The 15,215-nt window shown below is 39.0% G+C and overlaps 1 protein-coding gene across 2 annotated transcripts in view; it reads right to left on the bottom strand.

Annotated features, from left to right (window-relative positions):
- LOC128652891 (OX-2 membrane glycoprotein) overlaps positions 1–15,215 on the bottom strand; it is a 162,962-nt gene that overhangs the window by 49,848 nt on the left and 97,899 nt on the right. For both annotated transcript variants that reach the window (XM_053705880.1, XM_053705881.1), the window contains exon 6: positions 2,109–2,227. In XM_053705880.1, the coding sequence (XP_053561855.1) occupies positions 2,109–2,227 (119 nt within the window). The remainder of the gene's footprint in view (positions 1–2,108; positions 2,228–15,215) is intronic.

Genomic DNA, 15,215 nt, shown 5'->3' with positions numbered 1-15,215 from the left:
CCCTTTCCTGTTCCAGTTTGACTGTGCCCCTGTGCACAAAGCAAGTTTTTTTGAGTTTATATAAAAAAAAGGAATATGTCAAATACCAGTAAAAGCAGACAAGGCAATAATCAAAAGTTTCAGAAGTCTGGAAGAGTTGGCAATTTGCCCTGCACTGTACAATTGTGCATATTGTTTAACCGCCACCGTTTTAGTACTTAGCAGTCTGGTGGAATTTTGGGGATACTAAGTCACAAAAACAAGTGAAAGGTGACACCTCCATTTCAACAAGCTTTTGGGGATGGTTGTCCAAAAGAAGCATTTACTAAGCCGAATAGACAAATAGAAGCACTTGAACCTTGTCATTTATTAGAAGAAGAAATGGAATAAGATATATATTAGATGAGTAAAAAAATACTTTTTGGCAATACATTCCAATGGCATATTTAGTGACAAAAGAGGAAAGCAAATAAGGAGAACTAACTGATGCTCCAGTAAGAGTAGGTCATTGATGCTTTGCGGCTATAAACATACTTTTTATCCAGGGGCCCTAATTTAGATCAAAGGTATAAGGAATTCTGCTTCAACTGCCACAGTCAACACCTAGATATTCAGACAAAATGTACACAAAAAAGGAACTTGTACAATAAAAAATAAACTTTTTTTGTTGTCTATAACATTTTTAGATTTTTTGTATTCTTAAAGTGAATGTAAATTTTGATGCTAAAGTGCCCAGTTTTTAAAAATTTCATTAAAAACAGGGGCACTTTAATTCAACAAAATTTACATTTCACTCATTGTGAAAAAATACTTACCTTTTAAACTTGACTGCAGCTCCAGCTTCCCCCGGTCGTCGCAAGCCATTTCTGACGTCAGAAATGATGGATCGGTCATCCTCCAATCATGGCTTCCCCCCCGGGGGAATCAGTGTTTGATTCAACGCCGTGATTGGAGGAAGCGAGATTCCTCATTCTAGACCCAGGAAGAGGCTTTGCGATGGGCGGAGCAAGCTCGAGCGGCTGTCAGGATTAAAAGGTAAGTATTTTTTCACAAATTTTTAAAAACCGGGCACTTTAGCATCAAAATGTACATTCACTTTAAGATATGCACCCCAGAAAAACCCAAGTTGTGTGTTTTTAAAAATGTTATGGTTGTGTGGGACTTTGTGCATTTTAAATAAGGTGTCCAGATTGTCTATAGCTGCTAGGGGAGCTAATATTGAGAGGATTGAATAACCTCATCACATCCAGCCCCCTTGAAGCTACTGTGACTGCACCTCTTTGCGACAACAATGTACCTTTGTGGCGACAAAACATTGAATAACTGTCTCCCATTGAAGGCTTGTGAGTGCTGCCCACTAGGCCTCCAAGGATCTAGGGCCTGTAGTGTGGGGGATTACCCAAAACATCTTCTGATTGCCGATCCCCCTGGATGACGAGAATGTCTCATCATTCTCAAACAGGCCGCGATGTGCATGATGCGAACGGCTTGTCATGCACATAAAAGCGGTTAAGCAACTGCTACTTTTATGGCTCCATGGTCTCAGCAACTGGTGTCACATGGTGTGCAATGGGTATGTGCTGCATACCAGATCTTGCCTGCACACACATAATGTTGCTGGACATTTATACATGGTTATGGCATGGATATCAGAAGTTACGCAAAAGTTCCAGTGTGGCGTCTTTTTTGTGACAGGTGCATCCCCTATAATTACCCAGAGTCAGGAACCCCAACATCAGTTCATGAATATTATATTTCATGTCATAAGCCTTGGCTCAAGGTAGCTATACTCCCAGAAATATCTGTATCTCTGTTACCCTCTTTCCTGATCCCTGGCCTGTTGTTTCTTGTCTATGCCTCTCTGATTTTCCCCATTGCTTGTGAAGAATTATCTGAATGAATTCCTATTTCCAACCCTGGACTGTCTTTTCGTCTATGTGTCTCTGTTTCACCTCTTAGTTGTGAAGGCAGATCTGGTGGACCACTTTTTTACTATCCAAACACTGTTTCCTGACTATTATCTATTCCAAATTCCTTGGATTAAATTAGAAGGATAAATAGATAGATAGATAGATAGATAGATGATAGATAGATAGAATGAGTAATTGAAAAATAACTTTAATACTTACTCAAAAATACTTTCTCCTTTTCTTTGCACGACAACACACCACTGTTGCAGCGATGGAACAAACTAGTGCCAAAGCAGATACCACAATAATTATGTTTCGATACAGACTGGTTGTAGATTCTAAAGATAAAAAAAAAATACCAGTTGAAATATAAACTATTAGACTTAATTATAGAAGAATAAAACATTTAATGCAAATAAGCGTATGAGTAAAATAAATATTTGGTTAAAGTTGATGATATAATTTTTACCAACAATACTATTTTTAAAAGAAGTACATTTTAATTGGAAGTTTTTTTGTCAATTTAAGTCTAGCCAAGAGAGATGTGAGATCATGTACACTCAAATGTTTATAAATCACACTTTACTCACTAATCTTAACAGTCTAAGGCCGGATTCTAAAAAAGTCTTTGGGCTGGTGAGATTCCATAAGGATGTTTGCCAGTCCTTCTATTTCCCTGGTGGAATTCTATAAAATCACTTTTTACCCATAAAAACATGGCATCTCCCTAAGGGGCATATACTGTTTTTTTGTATGAGGAGATGCATACATTACAAAACTGCACAATGAAAATCATAAATTAAAAATGATACAAAATGAATAATTTAACTATTCACACAAAAATATGCAAAACAATTCTATTCTGATTTGAATAGCCAATAGAATTTTATTAGCTCTCAACCTATTGGCTGTTTTGAGCAGCCAATAGGATTTCAGTAGCTCTTACCCTATTGGCTGATTTGAATTTCAATAATCAAATCAGCCAATAGTTATGCAAGGGACGCCATTATGAAAAGGCTCCCTTGCATTGAAGATCCAGTGTATGGCGGTGACCGTATGACGAGGACGCTCCGTGCCGGATGTCTTCAAGGATGGATCCACTCCACCGCGCCAGGATGAAGATAGAAGACACCGCCTGGATGAAGACTTCTCGCCACCTGGATGAAGACTTCTCGCCGCCTGGATGAGGATGGATGTTCAGACTTCAGAAACTGTGAGTGGATCTTCGGGGGTTTAGTGTTAGTTTTTTTTTCTTTGTGGGTGGGTTTTTTTTTAGATTAGGGTTTTGGGCTTTATGTAAAAGAGCTGAATGCCCTTTTCAGGGCAATGTAAAAGAGCTGAATGCCCTGTTAAGGGCAATGTCCATACAAATGCCCTATTCAGGGCAATGGGTAGCTTAGGTTTTTGTTAGAGTTAGGTTTTTTATTTTGGGGTATTGGTTGGGTGGTGCGTTTTACTGTTGGGGGGTCTTTGTATTTTTTTCCAGGTAAAAGAGCTGATTTTTTTAGGGCAATGCTCTACAAAAAACCCTTTTAAGGGATATTGGTATTTAATTGTAGGCTAGTGTTTTTTTTATTTTGGAGGAGCTTTTTTATTTTTATAGGGCTATTTGATAAGGTGTAATTGTTTTTATTTTTGATAATTTCATTTGTTATTTTTCGTAATTCAGTGTTTGTTATTTTTAGTAATTTAGGCCTAGATTTAGAGTTCGGCGGTAAAAGGGCTGTTAACGCTCCGCGGGTTTTTTTCTGGCCGCACCATAAATTTAACTCTGGTATCGAGAGTTAAAACAAATGCTGCGTTAGGCTCCAAAAAAAGGAGCGTAGGGCATTTTTACCGCAAATGCAACTCTCGATACCAGAGTTGCTTACGGACGCGGCCGGCCTCAAAAACGTGCTCGTGCACGATTCTCCCATAGGAAACAATGGGGCTGTTTGAGCTGAAAAAAAACCTAACACCTGCAAAAAAGCAGCGTTCAGCTCCTAACGCAGCCCCATTGTTTCCTATGGGGAAACACTTCCTACGTCTGCACCTAACACTCTAACATGTACCCCGAGTCTAAACACCCCTAACCTTACACTTATTAACCCCTATTCTGCCGCCCCCGCTATCGCTGACCCCTGCATTACAGTTTTAACCCCTAATCTTCCGCTCCGTAAACCGCCGCAACCTACGTTATCCCTATGTACCCCTAATCTGCTGCCCTAACATCGCCGACCCCTATGTTATATTTATTAACCCCTAATCTGCCCCCCACAACGTCGCCGACACCTGCCTACACTTATTAACCCCTAATCTGCCGAGCGGACCTGAGCGCTACTATAATAAAGTTATTAACCCCTAATCCGTCTCACTAACCCTATCATAAATAGTATTAACCCCTAATCTGCCCTCCCTAACATCGCCGACACCTACCTTCAATTATTAACCCCTAATCTTCCGATCGGAGCTCACCGCTATTCTAATAAATGTATTAACCCCTAAAGCTAAGTCTAACCCTAACACTAACACCCCCCTAACTTAAATATAATTTTTATCTAACGAAATAAATTAACTCTTATTAAATAAATTATTCCTATTTAAAGCTAAATACTTACCTGTAAAATAAATCCTAATATAGCTACAATATAAATTATAATTATATTATAGCTATTTTAGGATTAATATTTATTTTACAGGCAACTTGGTATTTATTTTAACCAGGTACAATAGCTATTAAATAGTTAAGAACTATTTAATAGTTACCTAGTTAAAATAATAACAAATTTACCTGTAAAATAAATCCTAACCTAAGATATAATTAAACCTAACACTACCCTATCAATAAAATAATTAAATAAACTACCTACAATTACCTACAATTAACCTAACACTACACTATCAATAAATAAATTAAACACAATTGCTACAAATAAATACAATTAAATAAACTAGCTAAAGTACAAAAAATAAAAAAGAACTAAGTTACAGAAAATAAAAAAATATTTACAAACATAAGAAAAATATTACAACAATTTTAAACTAATTACACCTACTCTAAGCCCCCTAATAAAATAACAAAGCCCCCCAAAATAATAAATTCCCTACCCTATTCTAAATTAAAAAAGTTACAAGCTCTTTTACCTTACCAGCCCTGAACAGGGCCCTTTGCGGGGCATGCCCCAAGAAGTTCAGCTCTTTTGCCTGTAAAAGAAAACATACAATACCCCCCCCCAACATTACAACCCACCACCCACATACCCCTAATCTAACCCAAACCACCCTTAAATAAACCTAACACTAAGCCCCTGAAGATCTTCCTACCTTGTCTTCACCATACCAGGTTCACCGATCCGTCCTGGCTCCGATATCTTCATCCAACCCAAGCGGGGGCTAGACATCCACTGAAGAAGTCCAGAAGAGGGTCCAAAGTCTTCCTCCTATCCGGCAAGAAGAGGACATCCGGACCGGCAAACATCTTCTCCAAGCGGCATCTTCTATCTTCTTCCATCCGGTGCGGAGCGGGTCCATCTTGAAGCAGGCGACGCGGATCCATCCTCTTCTTCCGATGTCTCCCGACGAATGACGGTTCCTTTAAGGGACGTCATCCAAGATGGCGTCCCTCGAATTCCGATTGGCTGATAGGATTCTATCAGCCAATCGGAATTAAGGTAGGAATTTTCTGATTGGCTGATGGAATCAGCCAATCAGAATCTAGTTCAATCCGATTGGCCGATCCAATCAGCCAATCAGATTGAGCTCGCATTCTATTGGCTGATCGGAACAACCAATAGAATGCGAGCTCAATCTGATTGGCTGATTGGATCGGCCAATCGGATTGAACTAGATTCTGATTGGCTGATTCCATCAGCCAATCAGAAAATTCCTACCTTAATTCCGATTGGCTGATAGAATCATATCAGCCAATCGGAATTCGAGGGACGCCATCTTGGATGACGTCCCTTAAAGGAACCGTCATTCGTCGGGAGACATGGGAAGAAGAGGATGGATCCGCGTCGCCTGCTTCAAGATGGACCCGCTCCGCACCGGATGGAAGAAGATAGAAGATGCCGCTTGGAGAAGATGTTTGCCGGTCCGGATGTCCTCTTCTTGCCGGATAGGAGGAAGACTTTGGACCCTCTTCTGGACTTCTTCAGTGGATGTCTAGCCCCCGCTTGGGTTGGATGAAGATATCGGAGCCAGGACGGATCGGTGAACCTGGTATGGTGAAGACAAGGTAGGAAGATCTTCAGGGGCTTAGTGTTAGGTTTATTTAAGGGTGGTTTGGGTTAGATTAGGGGTATGTGGGTGGTGGGTTGTAATGTTGGGGGGGGGGTATTGTATGTTTTCTTTTACAGGCAAAAGAGCTGAACTTCTTGGGGCATGCCGCGCAAAGGGCCCTGTTCAGGGCTGGTAAGGTAAAAGAGCTTGTAACTTTTTTAATTTAGAATAGGGTAGGGAATTTATTATTTTGGGGGGCTTTGTTATTTTATTAGGGGGCTTAGAGTAGGTGTAATTAGTTTAAAATTGTTGTAATATTTTTCTTATGTTTGTAAATATTTTTTTATTTTCTGTAACTTAGTTCTTTTTTATTTTTTGTACTTTAGCTAGTTTATTTAATTGTATTTATTTGTAGCAATTGTGTTTAATTTATTTATTGATAGTGTAGTGTTAGGTTAATTGTAGGTAATTGTAGGTAGTTTATTTAATTATTTTATTGATAGGGTAGTGTTAGGTTTAATTATATCTTAGGTTAGGATTTATTTTACAGGTAAATTTGTTATTATTTTAACTAGGTAACTATTAAATAGTTCTTAACTATTTAATAGCTATTGTACCTGGTTAAAATAAATACCAAGTTGCCTGTAAAATAAATATTAATCCTAAAATAGCTATAATATAATTATAATTTATATTGTAGCTATATTAGGATTTATTTTACAGGTAAGTATTTAGCTTTAAATAGGAATAATTTATTTAATAAGAGTTAATTTATTTCGTTAGATAAAAATTATATTTAAGTTAGGGGGGTGTTAGTGTTAGGGTTAGACTTAGCTTTAGGGGTTAATACATTTATTAGAATAGCGGTGAGCTCCGATCGGAAGATTAGGGGTTAATAATTGAAGGTAGGTGTCGGCGATGTTAGGGAGGGCAGATTAGGGGTTAATACTATTTATGATAGGGTTAGTGAGACGGATTAGGGGTTAATAACTTTATTATAGTAGCGCTCAGGTCCGCTCGGCAGATTAGGGGTTAATAAGTGTAGGCAGGTGTCGGCGACGTTGTGGGGGGCAGATTAGGGGTTAATAAATATAACATAGGGGTCGGCGATGTTAGGGCAGCAGATTAGGGGTACATAGGGATAACGTAGGTTGCGGCGGTTTACGGAGCGGAAGATTAGGGGTTAAAACTGTAATGCAGGGGTCAGCGATAGCGGGGGCGGCAGAATAGGGGTTAATAAGTGTAAGGTTAGGGGTGTTTAGACTCGGGGTACATGTTAGAGTGTTAGGTGCAGACGTAGGAAGTGTTTCCCCATAGGAAACAATGGGGCTGCGTTAGGAGCTGAACGCTGCTTTTTTGCAGGTGTTAGGTTTTTTTTCAGCTCAAACAGCCCCATTGTTTCCTATGGGAGAATCGTGCACGAGCTTAGGTTAGGATTTATTTTACAGGTAAATTTGTTATTATTTTAACTAGGTAACTATTAAATAGTTCTTAACTATTTAATAGCTATTGTACCTGGTTAAAATAAATACCAAGTTGCCTGTAAAATAAATATTAATCCTAAAATAGCTATAATATAATTATAATTTATATTGTAGCTATATTAGGATTTATTTTACAGGTAAGTATTTAGCTTTAAATAGGAATAATTTATTTAATAAGAGTTAATTTATTTCGTTAGATAAAAATTATATTTAAGTTAGGGGGGTGTTAGTGTTAGGGTTAGACTTAGCTTTAGGGGTTAATACATTTATTAGAATAGCGGTGAGCTCCGATCGGAAGATTAGGGGTTAATAATTGAAGGTAGGTGTCGGCGATGTTAGGGAGGGCAGATTAGGGGTTAATACTATTTATGATAGGGTTAGTGAGGCGGGTTAGGGGTTAATAACTTTATTATAGTAGCGGTGCGGTCCGCTCGGCAGATTAGGGGTTAATAAGTGTAGGCAGGTGTCGGCGACGTTGAGGGGGGCAGATTAGGGGATAATAAATATAATATAGGGGTCGGCGGTGTTAGGGGTAGCAGATTAGGGGTACATAGGGATAACGTAGGTGGCGGCGCTTTGCGGTCGGAAGATTAGGGGTTAATTATTTTAAGTAGCTGGCGGCGATGTTGTGGGGGGCAGATTAGGGGTTAATAAATGTAATATAGGGGTCGGCGGGGTTAGGGGCAGCAGATTAGGGGTACATAAGTATAACGTAGGTGGCGGTCGGAAGATTAGGGGTTAAAATTTTTAATCGAGTGGCGGCGATGTGGGGGGACCTCGGTTTAGGGGTACATAGGTAGTTTATGGGTGTTAGTGTACTTTAGGGTACAGTAGTTAAGAGCTTTATAAACCGGCGTTAGCCAGAAAGCTCTTAACTCCTGCTATTTTCAGGCGGCTGGAATCTTGTCGTTAGAGCTCTAACGCTCACTGCAGAAACGACTCTAAATACCAGCGTTAGAAAGATCCCATTGAAAAGATAGGCTACGCAAATGGCGTAGGGGGATCTGCGGTATGGAAAAGTCGCGGCTGTAAAGTGAGCGTTAGACCCTTTAATCACTGACTCCAAATACCAGCGGGCGGCCAAAACCAGCGTTAGGAGCCTCTAACGCTGGTTTTGACGGCTACCGCCGAACTCTAGATCTAGGCCTCAGTATTTTATTTTTTGTAATTTTAGACTTAATTTTTTTTAGTAGTGTTAGTTTTTTTGTGTGTGTAATTTTAATTGGTAGTTATTTTAATTTTAGTATAATAGTTTAGTATAATAGTTATGTTAGGTTAATTGTTAGTTTAAACAGGTTTTTTTAATTTCACAGGTAAGTTTTTATTTATTTTAAGATGTGGATATTGTAATTTTAATTTAAAGTTAGGGGTGATAGGTTTAGGGGTTAATAGTTTAATTTATTAGTGGCGATAATGGGGGCTGACGGTTTAGGGGTTCATAGGTTTATTTAGTAGTGGTGATGTGGGGGGCTGGTGGTTTAGGGGTTAATAGCATTAGTTAGTGGCAGTGGTGTCGGGGAGCGACGGAATAGGGGTTAATAACTTTAATATAGTGGCAGGGATGTGGGTGGGCGGCAGGTTAGGGGTTAATAAGTTTTAAATAGTGTTTGCAATGCGGGAGGGCCTCGGTTTACAGGTTAATAGGTAGTTTATGGGTGTTTGTGTACTTTGTAACACTTTAGTTAAGAGTTTTACTTTTTTACTGGTCTCAGATGGCAGAATGGATTGTGTCAGTATAGGCTGTAACGCAAGCATTTTAGCCACACAGCACAACCTGTAATACCAGCGCTATGGAAATCCCGCGTAAAAACGTAATTTTTTTTGAGTGGGGACTGACGTTGTGTTACAGGCTACAATGCTTGTGGTATAGCTATACCGACACGACTTGTAATGGCTGCGTTACTGTTTTTAGGCTGAAATTGCCATTTTTTTCAGCTGTAAAACCGTTAACGCAAAACTTGTAATCTAGGTGAATGTTTTTTACTGTGTATGTACTGTAAACATTTTACATTACAATGTTCTTCACCTAGGGGAAAATGTTTTGTTTTTTTGTATTTTTAAGCAGATATTCCTTTATATATCTGTATATAGCTATACCTAGGTTATTTTGTGGGGGTCCTCACTAATACTGTGCACCATCATCTCTGTCACCCCATAACAGCTAATATATATAATTGTCATGTAAATACTCTACTATTCACAAGAGGGGGCTGCAAAATATATCAAGCATTGTTAATAACGTTGTCCCTTTGCTTTTCTCAAAGCTAATGAGTACAATATATCAATCACTAATTAATCAATAATCAATGAGTACTGGCGTCTTTTTATTTTGTAAAAAAAAAAGCACTGACTATACCTATATATGTTCATATAGATATATAGTTATAGATATATACTTAAAAAAATAAATAATATATTCATATAGAAATATATATTTAAAAATAAAAAGAACATTTTCTTCTTTGTGAAAAACATTGGAATGTAAAATATGTATAACTACCTTCAGCGCACTTTGTTAAACGAGGTGTTAGCTTTTTTTTTTCATTGTGCACGCTCCATTGAAGTCTATGGAGAGAACAAGTTAATGTGGTCACGGTATCAGAAGTCCTAAAGCGAAGCATGACACATGAAAACAATTTACTTTCAACTTGTAATACGCATGCTAACCTGCACGCACAAAAAAGGTTTACTTCCAGCGGTGTTAATGCTCGAGTGGTAACATTAAATACCACTCCACTTGTAATCTAGCGCTATGTGTAACATTTGCAGAGAGATTAAATGCATAGTTAAATTCAGCTCTGGAGGAGCAATGCATACTGAGAACATCTGTTGAGCCATTTGAAGAGACAAATGTGTGTAGCCACCACTCAGTAGTTAGCATATACTTTTTAGCAAAGGATACCAAGAGAACAAAGTCTGATAATAGAAGTGTCTAAAATGACATGCTCTGTCATCATGAAAGTTTAATTTTGTTCAGGAGGTGCACAAAACCACTGGTTCTGAGTAGGAAACAACCAGTGAGCTAATCGGCACCAAAAGTCAAACATCCCCAGCTCGGGAGATGCAATGCTTCTGGCTCCAGAGGGGGTATTACCTATGTGTTTAACATTCATAAATCTAGGGATATTTTCTACATTTGCATAATATCTGTATGAAAATGGTGCAGAATATATTGCTGCAAGACAATGGGGTCAATGCTAGTCCTTGCAATCTCGTTTATCTGTGTTGTTGGTTTTTTTATTTGCTCCCTATCTCTATTTTTTAAATTCTGATTGATCACAATCCAATTGAGGACACCATATTGGAAAAAGTTTGTATCATATCAGCACATAGCAAGAAAATCATAAAATGCATCACCAGCTATGGCCAGGTGCAGATCTACCATTAGTGCAGCAGGTACGGTCGCAACAGGGCCCAAGAGCTGGAGGGGGCCCATAACAGCAGGTTATACATAGCTTTATGCAGAATGTTTACAATTTTAGTGCAGGGAAACCTTTTATTTGTGCAGGTTGTAGATCCATTCTATCTATCTATATATCTATCTATCAATCTACCTATCTATAATCTATCTATAATCTATCTATCTATAATCTATTTATCCATAATCTATCTACCACCACTGGGTGGAGCGGGCATGGCGGGGATGTGGTCTGTAGAGTGAATGCACAAAAGAGGAGACAGAGCAAAAGAGGGGAGTGAGAGAGAGCAAAAGAGGGGGGCAGAAAGAGCACAAAAAGGGGGAAGAAAGATCACAAAAGAGAGGGACGAGAAAGAGCACAAAAGAGAGGGGTGAGAAAGAGCACAAAAGAGAGGGGGGAGAGATTCCATCAGATCCAACTCCGGCAGCCCAATTTGAGGGTTAACCTGGAGAACACCTCCAGATGGAGAGCCCACTCCCCGGGATGAAATGTCTGTCTGCTCAGGAAATCTGCTTTCCAGTTGTCCACTCCAGGAATGTGGATGGCAGATAGACAACAATTGTGAGCATCTGCCCACTGAATAATCCATGCCACCTCCTTCATGGCTAAGGAACTCCGAGTTCCTCCCTAGTGGCTGAGCTTTCGCCCACTGAATAATCCGTGCCATCTCCTTTATGGCTAAGGAACTCCAAGTTCCTCCCTGGTTATTGATGTCAGCCACTGAGGTGACGTTGTCTGACTGAAACCTGATAAACTGGGCTAAGGACAATTGAGGCCAAGCCATCAGAGCATTGTAAATCGCTCGACTCCAAGATGTTTATTGGGAGAGCAGACTCCTCCTTAGTCCATAGTGCACCTTAACGAGTCCGAGACTGCTCCCCAGCCTAGCAGGCTGGCGTCCGTAGTCACAATCACCCAGAAAGGTCTCCAGAAGCATGTGCCCTGAGAGAGATGGTCCTGAGAAAGCCACCACGGGAGAGAGTCTCTTGTTGACTGGTCTAGATCTATCCTCTGAGACTGATCCAAATGGTCTCCGTTCCATTGTCTGAGCATGCATAATTGCAGAGATATCAAATGGAATAGAGCAAAGGGAATGATGTACATGGAAGCCACCATCAGACCAATTACCTCCATACATTGAGCCACTGATGGCCGAACAGTAGACTGAAGAGAGAGGCAAGAGGAGAGAATTTGGGATTTTCTGATCTCTGTCAGAAAAATTTTCATAGATAGGGAATCTATTATTGTCCCTAAGAAAACCACCCTTGTAGCTGGAACAAGGGAACTCATTTCCAGAATCACTTTCCAACCATGGGACAACAAGATCTCTGTATGAGAGTTTGCTTGTTAAATAGATGGGGCCTGAACCAATATGTTGTCCAGGTATTGCACCACTGCAATTTCCAGAGACCTGATCACTGCCAAGGGAGCCCCCAGAACTTTTAAGAAAATTCTGGAAGCTATGGCAATGCCAAAACGGAAGAGCCACAAACGGAAAGTGTTTGGCTAGAAAGGCAAATCTCAGGAATTTGTGATAATCCCTGTGGATGGGAACATGAAGATACGCGTCCTTCAGGTCTATGGTCGTCATGAACTGACCCTTTTGGACCACAGGAAGAACGGAACGAATGGTTTCCATTTTGAAGGAAGGTACCCTGAGAAACTTGTAGAGGCACTTTAGGTCTAACATGGGTCGAAAAGTTCCCTCTTTTTTGGGAACCATGAACAGATTTGAATAGAATCCTAGACCCTGTTCCCTTACTGGAATGGAACAATCACTCCCAGGGAGGAAAAGTCCTGAACGCAGTTCAAGAATGCCTCTCTTTTTACCTGGTCTGCAGATAATCTTGAGAGGTGGAATCTGACCCTTGGAGGGAATGTTTTGAATTCTATTTTGTACTCTCAGATACTTTGTCCACAGCCCAGGATCTGGGACATCTCGTCTCCACGCTTGACAAAACAAGGAAAGTCTGCCCCCCACTTGATCCGAACCCGGACCAGGGCCAACCCTTCATGCTGACTTAGATTCCACAGAGAGTTTTTTTGATTGCTTCCCTTTATTCCAAGAAGACTTGGACTGCTCCTGCTTGGAAGAGTGAGAGGAAGACTTTTGACCTTTGAAGTTAAGAAAGGAATGAAAATTACTTTGACGTCCTTTGAGTCTGTTCTTCTTGTCTTGTGGTAGAAAAGACCCTTTTCCACCCATAATATCAGAATTTATTTCTGCCAGACTAAGTCAGGAAGTAAGGAAGTGTCAGAAGTGTGGAATTAGAGGTAACATCAGCTGACCACGATTTTAGCCACAATGCCCTGCGGACTAGAACAGTGAAGTCAGACATCTTGGCTTCCAGTCTAATAACTTGCATGTTAGCATCAGAAATAAAGGAATTGAACTTATAACTGTGTATACTTGAATATGTAAATCTATCATAGCAACATTTTTGCAGGTATATTACATAAAGGAATTGTGACAGAAAAGTCAGAGAAAGAGAAGGGGAAAAAACTTTGATAGGAAGTCCCCAATCCTAAATACACTATTTTTATTCACTAAGTCACAGCAGCACTATTTATATTTTTCTATTGCACACACTGACATAAAATTCTCTCACAAGTTAAGGTCTAGGTATTGACTCTATAGACATCAAATAGTACACTCTACACAACCTATCACTTTTCCTTTATCTTCTTGATTTCACACACACAATAACACATCCAATATCCACCACACCACAGATCACAAATATTCACTAGTAGTTGCATGGGGTGTAGTTTTCTAACTTTTTTTATGGACAAATTTCTTGGGATTGGTAAAAGTGACTCTTACACAATGCCGCCTAAAATGAAAGACAGGAAGCCTAGAAACAGCATAGGTAGCACAGAGACAAGTTCAACAGAACGTATGACAAGTTCACAATCTGTCATAGACACCAATAACCTGATCAAACAAATTACAGATATCTTTATACCACAATTTGAGGAAGTAAAGACAAAATTAACTAGCTTAACTAGCGAATTAAAGCAATTCTCAAAAAGATTAACAGACATCGAAAATAATTTATCAGACCTAGAGGACACACAGTATACTCAACAGTCTACACTTAAGTCACAGGCTAAAACCCTAGATACTATCCAAGCTCGCATGGATGAACTAGAGGTTAGATCTCGGAGAAATAATCTTAAAATAGTAGGTCTTCCAGAGTCGTCAGAATATCTAGATCTATTGAATTTTGTTACACATACACTACCACAGATTCTTGATATGACTAAAGAGACATCTAGTATGGTAGTGGAAAGATTACATAGACTAGGGAGTTTTAATAACAAAGGAAATACCTCAAACCCCAAGAGACCAATATTAGTAACATTTTTAAAATTTCAAAATAAGCAAAAAATAATGTCATATTACAGAAAAAAGGGACCACTTGAGATTCATAAAGAACGAGTATTACTATTTCAAGATTTTTCAGCAGAGACGTCAAATAAAAGAAGAGTCATGGCCCCATGGTGTACACAGCTGATAAAGGAAGGTTTCCAAGCCACAATGATATACCTTGCTAAAATCAAGATAAACTGTGACAATAAAATAACTATATTAGAAAATGTAGAGGAAATTAAACAGTTCCTGGGAAATAACACAGGACAATAGAGAGATACATAAAATGTAATATAGAGGCCCAGGAGTAGTGTTGTGGAACTTGTCCACCATGTGTGTCTGTACAGATTTTTCAACTGTATTTCTTTCTCCTCTTTTTTTTTTTCCTCTCTTATATATATATTGGCCATCTAAGTGGTTAGGTATTTGATTAGATGCTGTTTCTATATAGCAAAGGATAAATATAATGAAAGACACACTTAATTTTCTATCGTGGAATGTTGGGGGAATCTCCTCCCCAATTAAGAGAAAAAAAATAGTTTATCAACTCAAAAAACATAAACCAGACATTGTCTTTTTACAAGAGACACACTTGAGTGATAAGGAAGCAAAAAAAGGAAGAGAGGGGTAGCGTGCGTTTTTATTAAAAACATAGATTTCCAAGTATTATCCCAAGACAAAGATGTAGAAGGGAGATATGTGATCTTAGAACTTAAAATTAATGATGTTTTGTTTACGCTATGTAATCTATATGCACCGAATGAATGTCGACCTGAATTCTGGGATACATTATTTGCAAAATTAATATGATAAATACACAGATGATAATCGGAGGTGATTTTAATAGTGT

The sequence above is a fragment of the Bombina bombina genome, chromosome 3 (genome assembly GCF_027579735.1).
Source record: "Bombina bombina isolate aBomBom1 chromosome 3, aBomBom1.pri, whole genome shotgun sequence".
Lineage (NCBI taxonomy): Eukaryota > Metazoa > Chordata > Amphibia > Anura > Bombinatoridae > Bombina > Bombina bombina.
Note: the sequence above shows the minus strand (reverse complement) of the source record. Positions and strands in the feature narration are given on the sequence as shown.